The 11,869-nt window shown below is 37.6% G+C and overlaps 2 protein-coding genes across 7 annotated transcripts in view; one reads left to right on the top strand and one right to left on the bottom strand.

The window, feature by feature from the left end:
- Positions 1-1,599: 1,599 nt before the first annotated feature.
- Positions 1,600-8,750, top strand: LOC112917311 (C-type lectin domain family 4 member E-like). The gene is made up of 6 exons (XM_025995276.2): positions 1,600-1,734; positions 2,775-2,867; positions 3,936-4,025; positions 4,492-4,643; positions 5,603-5,718; positions 6,924-8,750. The coding sequence occupies exons 1-6, from the start codon at positions 1,698-1,700 to the stop codon at positions 7,114-7,116; spliced, it is 681 nt and encodes a 226-aa protein (XP_025851061.1). The 5' UTR covers positions 1,600-1,697; the 3' UTR covers positions 7,117-8,750.
- The window catches only part of LOC112917310 (C-type lectin domain family 4 member D-like), a 26,683-nt gene continuing 23,060 nt past the window's right edge, over positions 8,247-11,869 (bottom strand). For all 6 annotated transcript variants that reach the window (XM_025995272.2, XM_072766081.1, XM_025995274.2 and 3 more), the window contains one exon: positions 8,247-11,711. In XM_025995272.2, coding sequence (XP_025851057.1) covers positions 11,567-11,711 — 145 coding nt within the window. In that variant the 3' untranslated portion in view covers positions 8,247-11,566. The remainder of the gene's footprint in view (positions 11,712-11,869) is intronic.

The following is an 11,869-nucleotide window of genomic DNA, read 5'->3' as shown; positions in this document are numbered from 1 at the left end:
GAATATTACTCAGCAATTAGAAACGACAATACCCACCATTTGCTTCAACGTGGATGGAACTGGAGGGTATTATGCTGAGTGAAATAAGTCAATCGGAGAAGGACAAACAGTGTATGTTCTCATTCATTTGGGGAATATAAATAATAGTGAAAGGGAATATAAAGAAAGGGAAAAGAAATGTTGGGAAATATCAGGAAGGGAGATAGAACATAAAGACTCCTAACTCGGGGAAACGAACTAGGGGTGGTGGAAGGGGAGGAGGGCGGGTATTGGAGGGGAATGGGTGGCGGGCACTGAGGTGGACACTTGACGGGATGAGCACTGGGTGTTTTTCTGTATGTTGGTAAATTGAACACCAATAAAAATTAATTTAAAAAATAATAAAGTTACACAGAAACAAAAAATAAATAAATAAATAAATAAATAAAAAGTCCCTTTGAGAACAAGGATATTTTCTAAGATGTGAAATCTGTGAGTCACAGTGTACTGATTACCAGGTCATATATGTATATTACTAATGCCTCCTGACACTTGTGAATTTTCATCAATAGAGACCAGTTTGATCCTGTTCTTAAGTATTTTTATGGAAGGGAGTGGAACACTACTACATCTACCTAACCTTCCAGAGAAACATTATATTTTCATGTCTAATTGAATTTTTTAAGATATAATTTATTTATTCATGAGAGACAGGGTCGGGGGGTGGGTGCAGAGTTATAAGTGGAGGGAGAAGTAGGCTCCCTGTGGGGTCCTGGGATCATGACCTGATCCAAAGGCAGATGCTCAAACACTGAGCCACCCAGGTGCCCCCCTGTCTAATTGAAATTGCTTCTTCTGACATTCAAATTTATTTCTCCTAATATAGGCACCAATACAAAACAAAAATCCTCAAATAGTTCAGAAGAATAGAATGACACTATCTGCTGAGTCTTGAAGTTTCCAGAAGCTGTGTTTTGACATAGGAATGGAGCTGAATTTCAAAGTAGTCACACCACATGAGGTGATTCAGCTGGGATGGACCTGTGAGATTGCATAGTGGTGAGCACTTTGATAGAAGAGATATAAACCCCAATACAACATATACAAGCGTGAGAGAAATCAAGAAGTTTCAAGAGATGCCAGTGAAGGAGAAAGAAAAAACAAAACCATAAAATAGGAAAAGGAATTCACATGGCTAAGCTGTAAATGCATGTACTGTATGCCTAGCTCTGTGCCAAGTGTGATTCTGTCCCTTGTTAACAAATGTGTGGTGGTAAGGATGGAAAGTGAAATTGGAAATGTAGAGGTCGGCCTCACAAATGTCAAGGACAAACTAAAGGATGGGTGAGGTCTGAAGGAAAGTAGAGACATTTTATCCACCAAAACAAAACAGTATTTTTAAGCCCTTGGTGTATCTACAGGCTCAGCCCATTTCTGATGCTACTTAACCACCTCATCATTTCCCCATTTTGTGTTTCCTAAAATGAGGAGACAGACATGTCATCCAGTAAGTTCCCTTTTCATCCTTATGCAAGAAAGGAAACACTGACTGAAATGCAAAACCACAGAACACGTTATGTTATTATGTCTTAGGGTCACACTTCCAAAAAAAAAAAAAAGAAAGAAAGAAAAAAGATTCATTTTCCTTGAATCTTACTAACAAAGTACTTCTGGACTCAGAAACTGACAAGTGAAGGAGAGGGAGAGAGAGAGAGAAAATGAATTCATCCCAACCATCTATATCCCAAGGCACAGGTAAAATTTGCAACTCTCCCTTTCTATTGTAGATCTTTCCTTTGGGAAGAGGTGATAAATATTTTGAGGGATGGGACAATAGAAAAGTCTCCACCAGAGCAAAAGAAGGAAGGCAGGGACAGAACCCAAGAGAGGAAGCTGAGGCAGTGGTCAGGGATGGTATATTATACTGAGGATCACTGACTGGATTCCAGGGAGAGCTAAATCAGACTGCTCTGCCCACCTTTTCCCTGTGTCGCCTTGGGCAAGTCACCTCACTTCTCTGGAACCCACTTTCCTTGTCTGTAAAATGTGTGTCAGGAAGGAGGAGGAGGGGAACCACTAGAAGACGGCCTACGTTTTATCTGAATTGATTTACAGAGGGCTTGGGAAATGAGACACCAAGAAAAGGAGAGTAGGAGAGAAACAAGAAGAACAGAGAAGATGAGAGGGAGAAAGGGAAAGACAAAGAAGGGTTGAAACCTGAGAGGCTTAGGAAGGAAAAGTTGCACATCTCTCTCGGGTCATGAGTCTTAAGATTAGCAATGGTTTATTCTAGTGGTTCCGAAAGAAGGTTTCCAGACCAGTAGCTTTTGCAGCTTCTGGGAACTTGTTGGCTCCCAACCAGGTTTAATGAATTGTTAACTCTGGATGTGAGGCGCCATCATCTGTGTTCCAACCAACTGTCTAAATGATTCTGATGCATGCTGAAGTTGGAGAATTACTCCATATAGAACAGTGCAAGTGGAAGGAAAGAAGTGGTTGAATAAGAATATCTTTTGTAGGGCACCTAGGAGGCTCAGTGGTTGAGCATCTGCCTTATGTTCAGGTTGTGATCCCAGGGTCCTGGGATCAAGTCCCGTATCGGGCTCCTCACAGGGAGCCTGCTTCTCGCTCTTCCTGTGTCTCTGTGCCTCTCATGAATAAATAAGTTTTTTTTAACTTATTTAATTTAACAATTTAATTAACTTTTTAATTTAACAATCTTAAAAAGAAAAAACAAATCTCTTTTGTATCTTGCAAGGGGAAGATTGACCATGTTTGCATATTTATTTCTACAGAGAGAGGATGCTTCTCTTCCCAAGTGCTCTTAAGGACAATTGCTGGGGTCTCCATTCTACTGCTAAGTGTCTGTTTTATCACCAGATGTCTTGGTAAGTTCTAAAGGGCAAGTTTAATCTCCCTGGTGAATATTAGGAGTAAAATCTTTCTTGTTGCCTGGGGGTTCTTTTCTCCCCTAAAGGATATTTCTTTTTTTTTTTTTTAATTTTTTTTTTTTTATGATAGTCACACACACAGAGACAGAGAGAGAGAGAGAGAGAGAGAGAGAGAGGCAGAGACACAGGCAGAGGGAGAAGCAGGCTCCATGCACCGGGAGCCCGATGTGGGATTCGATCCCGAGTCTCCAGGATCGCGCCCTGGGCCAAAGGCAGGCGCCAAACCGCTGCGCCACCCAGGGATCCCAAGGATATTTCTGTTCCACTTTCTTCCCTATTTCTCTGGAGATTATTGCTCAACTAGAATCCCAAATAGCACAGAATGGTTACCCCATCTCAGCAACCTCTGACACATTTCTCATGATAGACATTTTTTTTCATCTCTTTGGTGGCTGTGAGTCTTCTCCTTTGTATTCCCTCCTATCATTAGGGTAAACTCTCTATGGGATCCTAGCCAGAGACATGACAAAATCACTTTCTGAAAGAAAGGGAGGAAGGGTAGGCATAAGACAAGAGTGAAAATGTATTTGTTTTCTCTGGGTTTTGGGACCACAGATTGAGTACGTTTGTCTTCATAAATCAGGAAAACCATAAAATGTGAATTCCCTCAGGATGCCTCGGTGGCTCAGTGGTTGAGCATCTGCCTTCAGCTCAGAGTGTGATCCTGGAGTCCCGGGATCAAGTCCCACATCAGGCTCCTGCATGGAGCCTGCTTCTCCCTCTGCTTGTGTCTCTGCCTCTCTCTCTGTGTCTCTCATGAATGAATAAATAGAATCTTTTTTTTTTTTTTTATGTGAATTCCTTCTTCTTTCTTGGAGTAAGTAAATCTCAGTGCCTCTCCATGTAGAAGGACAAAGAGTGTAAAAAAAGAAGGGAAAAAAAGAAAGAAGGAAAGGAAAAGAAAAAAAAATCATGATTATTGATACTTTTGTTTTAAAAACAAAAATGATCAAATTTATTTTTTTTCAAGAGGAATGAACATTAACTCTGCCCCTTTCCTTACAGTGACATATCATAACTTTCAACTCTGTGACGAGAATAAGTTCCAGCTACATGAGGCTTTCATGGACTTCTCCTGCTCCAATGACGGATTGGGTATAATAGTCCTCAAATTTGAACATCAACATTTATATATCAACACTTTTTTTTTTTTTGGCTTCTAGATTGATTTGAGGATGAGTAAAGTAGTTGGAGGATGTCCTGTTTTTCAAAAACAAAATGTAAAATCTTGCCTGTACTATATGAGAATGCCAAGGAATTGGTGGTAAGAAGTTCAAGGAGATTTGGGGGATATGATAGAAAACTTTTAGAATAAATTTGAGGTATGTCTGAACAGAAAATCTAGAAGTGGAAGATATTATCTTCAGAAATGCACTTTCTTTTCACTCCTCACTTGCTTCCAATGAGGTGAAGGAGAAAAATATATATATAGAATAGGGAATTTGGAAATCTCAAAAATATACTCCCAACGTTCCTATATATATAGTCTTGTTCCAAGGCTTAGAAGAATGCTACATGGCGCTCCTCTGGGCTAGGACACTCATGGAAACTTCTCTCCTAGGTTCAGTCAAGAATTGCTGTCCGTCAGACTGGGTACATTTTCAATCTAGCTGCTACCTCTTTTCTACTAATACTATGTCCTGGACATCGAGTTTAAAAAACTGCTCCAACATGGGAGCTCATCTGGTTGTTATCAACACACAGGAGGAGCAGGTAGTTGGAGTGCATTGACTCCTCTGGTGTCAGTGTAACCTTCTTCATAGGATCTATTCCTTTCTTCGTACATGTATATAGTGTTTAGCCCGCAATTACTATTTGTTAAATGAATGTATTAAAATGTGTGCTGTTCCTACTATTTCTGTAAGTAGATACCTACTCTATTTTCATTATTAGAAGAGCTTTTTTAAAAAAAAAAGGCATTTCTGTGTTTAGCTTCTTTCTCATTAAGATGGGGGAAAAAGGGCTGGCAGTTCATTTTATTTTTATTTTTTTTCTAAAAGATTTATTTATTTATTTATTTATTTATTTATTTATTTATTTATTTATGATAGACACAGTGAGAGAGAAAGAGAGGCAGAGACACAGGCAGAGGGAGAAGCAGGCTCCATGCAGGGAGCCCGATGCGGGACTCGATCCCCGGACTCCAGGATCGTGCCCTGGGCCAAAGGCAGGCGCCAAACCACCGAGCCTCCGGGGATCCCCTGGCAGTTCATTTTATTATTTTATTTATTTTTTTTTTAATTTATGATAGTCACAGAGAGAGAGAGAGAGGCAGAGTGATCCCTGGCAGTTCATTTTAGAATGGCTATTATGTTGATGAACATATCATATGATTATGTCAGATATGTCAAGGATATGTCTACTATCTTTAAGCTGCGATTAATAATGTTTATGATGTATATATACAGTAAATTTTGCTACAAATAACAGTAGATAAACTTTGAATGAGATATTGAGAACCTCCTTCTCTGTTAAAGATGTATGTTATGTATATTTTTACCACCATAAAAAAAATTAGGAGAGAATTCTCCATGATCTTACAATTTCAGAGCCACTTATCTATCATCTGTAGTCTGGGTCCTGCTTTATCACTTTTAATAACAATTACCTTCAACATTTGTTCAAAATTAAAACAATTGATCTTTTTTTTTTTTAATGTGTTGCTTCCATAGGAATTCCTTTTCTTTGCGAAACCTAAGAGGAAAGAGTTTTATATTGGACTGACAGACCAGGTGAAAGAGGGTCAATGGCAATGGGTAGATGGCACACCTTTCACAGAATCTCTGAGGTAATTTCCTTCTCGCAGAAGAATTTTAACGCGGTCTTAAATCTCGAAGTTAGACCATTGTTTAGGGGAGTTCTCAGAACCTCCTTCTGTTCCATGAGATATTTTCAGGTCAACTCTTGGTGATATTACATGCAAGAAGATAGATGAAGAAAGCATAAGGATCTAGTGCTCCCACTTTCTGAGACTATTTGAATAAAGGGAAAATAATAGATGAAAATAAGGAGAGGGTTAGAATTAAAGACTAATTCACTGGAAATGCAGCAGAGAGAAAGAGTGTAGTTCAGAGTCTTATGCCCCAAACTAGTAAATGAGACAAAAATAGTGATTTGAGAAAGCAGATTTATGGAGCGAAAGCATGGAAGCCCCTTGCAATAATGTCTCTTTTCTCTTTAATAATGACCTTACATCATTAGAGCACAACACTTTGGAGTTTTCAGTTTTTATCTCATTCATTATTTCATTTTTAAAAAATATTTATTTACTTATTTATTCATGATAGACATAGAGAGAGAGAGAGAGAGGCAGAGACACAGGAGGAGGGAGAAGCAGGTGCCATGCCGGGAGCCTGACGTGGGACTTGATCCCAGGACTCCAGGATCGCGCCCTGGGCCAAAGGCAGGCGCTAAACCGCTGAGCCACCCAGGGATCCCCTCATTATTTCATTTTTACCTAAATTACACCATTCTGAGATACACTGACATTATCAATCTTCACTTAGCATTTGAGGAAATGAAAGGTCAAGATGGTTAAGGTCAGTCCTAAGAGAATAGTCCAGTTGGATGGAGACTTTAGAAAGTTGCTTCACAACAGCCCTGGAGTACCACTGAAGTATGTACCAAAGTTAACACCAACTTGATGTGTAATAAAGGGAACCAAATGTTAAGATGTGATATTGAGTGCGAAGGAAACAAATCCATCAGAATATCAGTAACTTCTCATTATGAGCCTACATTCATGAGGGAGCATGACAAAATAGAAAGTCAGGAAGATCCAGTTCAGCTTCGCTACTCATAAATTCTATTGACTCAGACAAATGGTTCAGCTTTTCCGGGACTCCTTTTACTCATCATTAAAATGGAGATTATAATGCCTAAATAACAAAACTGTTGTGAAGTTACACAGAACAAATGTAATTTGTCTAGCACATTAGGTCACTTGGATTCTTGTAGCTGGGATTTTAAATCTCCTGCATTACTCTCTTTTAGCTTCTGGGATGTAGGGGAGCCCAATAATATAGTTACAGTGGAGGACTGTGCCACCATTCGAGACTCTTCAAATCCAAGGAAAAACTGGAATGATGTTCCCTGTTTCTTCAACATGTTTCGGATTTGTGAAATGCCAGAAATAAATGTTTCAAGCAACAAAAAAAATTCTCTAAGAACAGAAAGCACAACTTAAATGCATAAATACGGAGGAAAAAGAGCATGAATATAACTCCAGCATGAGAGAAGTATGTGCTGCATGTGCTGCACTTAATGAGGACTTCATAGGGACTTCATAAGGACTGTGTTGCTTTTGATATAAAATAAGTAGTTTTAAATGTTATAATTTGTGATACTGATTGACGTGCATTTTTCTTCATATTAGTCTCAGGACTTCTCAAAACTCACCAAGCAATTCTCTAACAAATACTGGGAAAAGAAAAGAATGCTCCTTTTGGCAGGATTTGCTTCATTCATTTTTACTCCTGCCCAAGCATGTACCCTCAACTATGTTTTCCTGTACAGTGAGTAAGGCTCCTTCAAGTCATGAAACTTACTCCTGCTTACATGTGGACTTCTAACTAAAGACCTTTACTGCGCCTCGCTAGGAGCAGGCCATGCTAAGCTTCAGCTCCAAACAGACTATTAGTCTGTTCAACCCAGCACCTCCCTTTTCTCTTTATTGTCTTCCACTGAATAACTGAATCTCACCTGAATTTGTGGCTATTCCTCAGCTAGGGCCAGGGTCCAACAGTCAAATTGTTCTAAGAGAACATTCAGCTTGACAATTTCCTACCTCAAGCCTATTCACTTCTTGCATATTTTTTTTTCAATACTGATAAGGTTACTCAAGAATATTTCAGGAACATAGCACCTTTAATAACCATGTTTCATGTTTCTTGCACACAGCTTGACAAAGAGACCCTCAAAATTCATACATCATTAATTCATGCACATTAATATAAAATATATTTTTCCTTACAAATGTTTATTCCTCTGAGGTATTAAGTGACCATATGTGGTTTTGAAACCAAAATGCCTTTAAACCAAAAGTCATTCAACCTAAAAGTAATCCAGTATATGTATCTTCTACTTTCTAATTCCCTTTTTTCAAATTATAAACATCAATGAGGACACACTGAAAGACCTATGGAAATACTTTTGTTCACCATTGTTTCTCTGTAGGGTATAATTTGATATTTTAAATTTTATTTCAATACTGAAAGATATATGCAAGTATCAGTACACATTATTTCACCATATATTTATCATTTATTATACAATTAACTTTGTCTTCAAGTTCAGCGAGAAAAGAAACAATCAGAGTTTCGTGCTTAAAGTTATTTATTTGGAAAATTCTGAGGGGTAGATCATCAGGTTGAAACTACTTTAAAATATAATATATTACAATAGGGCCTACAAAAATACTTAGATACCAGAAAAGCCAGAAGTTACAAAATATAAAAGAGTAAGTAATCTGTATTCCCAAGACAATATTCCCAAAGTAAACTATTGTTAAAATATAAATATTACCATTTGGGCCTCTGAATATTTTAAAGAAAAATCATTCTAATACATTTGGTAAAAATGATACATACTCATTATCAAAAATTTTTACAGATATGTTATACATATGTAAATATTATTCACAGCTGAATCTTGTACTGTATCATGATTATATTATATACTTCCTTAAAAACATTTTGCTTAGGGTGGGATCTGGAATGGAATCTTTTCTCTATGGAATCTTTTCTCTTAATGTATTCAAGAGGGTAATGTGACCTTGGCATCCTTTATTAAAAAACTGATTTTTGGTGCTGAAAAAAAAAACATTTTGCTTTTTGTATAGCTAATATTGGCAGTATTTGTTATTTATCCAGTTTTCTTTTTTTTTTTTTTTTAATTTTTATTTATTTATGTATTATAGTCACAGAGAGAGAGAGAGGCAGAGACACAGGCAGAGGGAGAAGCAGGCTCCATGCACTGGGAGCCCGATGTGGGATTCGATCCCGGGTCTCCAGGATCGCGCCCTGGGCCAAAGGCAGGCGCTAAACCGCTGCGCCACCCAGGGATCCCTATCCAGTTTTCTATGTACTGATTAATAATGCATCCCTTAACTATGCAGAATTGTACATCACCTCCTAATGTATTCAAATACAGTTTATCAGTCCCATATTTTCATAAGGAAAAGAAATCCTCTTGGAACTGTCTTCTTTTTCTGATCTGAACTAGGATTGTTCTCATGGTTTGTTTCACAGCCATTATTTTATTGATTTTTATTATATAATGGAAATATTTTTGCCACTTAAAGATTATTTCAGATTAGGATATATCAATATAATGAAATACTATTTGCTTATATGGAACAGGGTATAAAACATTTTCCAAATGGTATTTTTAAGTAAAAAATGCCAGATGTTTACCAAAAAAAAAAATCCAATTAAAAATGGGCAGAAGACATGAATAGACATTTCCCCAAAGAAAGAAGACATCCAGGTGGCCAACAGACACATGAAAATATGCTCAAAATTGCTCATCATCAGGGGAATAAAAATCAAAAAAACAATGAGATACCACTTCACACCTGTCAGGAGGCTAAACTCAAAAACAAAAGAAACAAGTGTTGGCAAGGATGTGGAGAAAAAGGAACCCTTTTGCACTGTTGGTGGGAGCACAAACCGGTGCAGCCACTGTGGAAAACAGTATGGTGGTTCCTCAAAAAATTAAAAATAGAACTACTCTATGATCTAGTAATCACACTCCTGGGTATTTACTCAAAGAATACAAAAACACTAATTCAAAGGTATATATGCATGCCTATGTTTATTGCAGCATTATCTACATAGCCTAACTACAGAAGTATCCAAGTTCTAATGGTACAGATACATTCTGCCCAGGTCTAATTATCCAGTGATAAATGGATAGTGAAGATGTGTCATATATACAACAGAATATAATTCAGCCATAAAAAGGAAATCTTGCCATTTGCACAAGTGGATGGAGCTAGACAGTATTATGCTAAGCGAAATGAGTCAGTCAGAGAAAGATAAATACCATATGACCTCACTCATATGTGGGATTTAAGAAACAAAACAAATGAACAAAGGAAAAGAAAGAGAGAGAGAAACAAACCAAGAAACAGACTCTTAACTATAGAGAACAAACTGATGGTTACCAGAGGGGACGTGGTAGGGAAAAGGGGAAAGAAGGGATGGGGATCAAAGAGTATACTTACCATGATGAAAAAACAAACAAAAACCTCTCAGATTTAAGGGAGAAAAAAAATGGCAAGATGTTTAAGATGATGTAGATAATGTTTCCATCAGTGTAAAAATAGTAGGTTATATACATACATACATTTATCTAACACATATTTAAACATATATGGAAATACATATAAGAAACTGATAATCAGGGGTGTCTGGGTGGCTCTGTGGTTGAACGTCTGCCTTTAGCTCAGGTTGTGATCCCAAGGTCCTGGGATCGAGTCCTGCATCAGGCTCCCCGCAGGGGGATCCTGCTTCTCCCTCTGCCTATGTCTTTGCCTCTCTGTGTGTGTCTCTCATGAATAAATAAATAAAATCTTTAAAAAAAAAAAAAAAGAAAGAAACTGATAATCATAGTTTCTCTGAAGAGGCATTTAAGAGACTGGAATTCAGGGTGGAAGATTTAACTTATACTTTTATTTATATTTTTTCCTGTTTGCCTTTTTAACACATCTTTCTTTTTCAAAGACAAAACCAGTATTTAAATTTTGTAAGTGTTTCAAACTTCTAGGACTACCACAACGTCCTAATAAATTTTGCATTTATTTTTATGAAATTACTATCAGCTGTCTTAAAGAAATTATGAAGAATAGGAGAAATGCTGTGAGACTTGGAAACATTGACAGGGGCTGAGGGTAGAAACAGGGAGACCAGTCAGAAGTCCACTGTAATAACCCAGGTAAGAAAGATGGTCTGTGCTGGTCACCATGAAGGTAATGAAAAATAATCAGACTGCAAGACATAGATTAGGGGGAGCCTGAGTGGCTCATTTCGCTGAGCATTAGACTCTTGATTTCAGTTCAGGTCATGACTTCGGGGTTGTGAGATTGAGCCTCACGATCCCATGTCAGGACTTGTGCTTGGTGGGAAATCTGCTTAAGTTTCTCTCTCTCTCCCTCTGCTCCTCCTCTCTTTCTCTCTCTCAAATAAGTAAATATTAAAAAAAAAAATTTAGTGAGTTTGTCATATTTGGAGTAAAAAAAAAAAGGCATACCACTACCAGTTGGAATACCTCATGTTTGAATCTTAAAAGCTAAGAATCTGAGTAGAGGAAAACAAAGACTAAGAGATTGCATCATTGGAGCCACTCTGTTCAATATGTAATTGATGCACACCTGTTGAAAAGTAAATGCTCTGATATAGTACCAAGAAAGCAAAGTTAATGAAAACAAATTCTCATAGTAATGATGAGTCCTGCCACCATACCACACAAAAACACATTATCTTGAATGAATAGAACAAAAATAAATAAGGCTACCCTAACTGAAAATGTTCTACTCTCCCAGCATGTTTTCTCTGTTCTAATGTACAGGTACATTCTGCCTGAATCTAATTGGTTCTTCTTTTCTGTCCCCATCACAAGGAATCTTTTGGAAGCTTTTAGTTGAATGCTGTTCCAGGTAACTTACAAATCCTTCTTGTCTCAAAGTTACAAGGAAAATCATTCAAGGCCCATTTGTCTTGAGCATTAACAAGGACAACACAATTTTCTTTCTGATTGTTGGGTTCATCCTCATGCCGAAATCTGAAATGAAAAAAAAAAGATATATATGTGTGTGTGTGTGTGTGTGTGTGTGTGTGTGTGTGTGTGTGTGAGGGTCAGGGGACATGCAGAGAAAATCCCTCTGGTGAAAACTTTAGAGTGCACTGTCTGATAGAAGTATTGTAGTATATTAGTATAAA

This window comes from Vulpes vulpes, chromosome 8 (assembly GCF_048418805.1).
Source record: "Vulpes vulpes isolate BD-2025 chromosome 8, VulVul3, whole genome shotgun sequence".
Classification (NCBI taxonomy): domain Eukaryota; kingdom Metazoa; phylum Chordata; class Mammalia; order Carnivora; family Canidae; genus Vulpes; species Vulpes vulpes.
The sequence above is the reverse complement of the archived record's forward strand: the minus strand, read 5'-3'. Positions and strand labels throughout refer to the sequence as shown.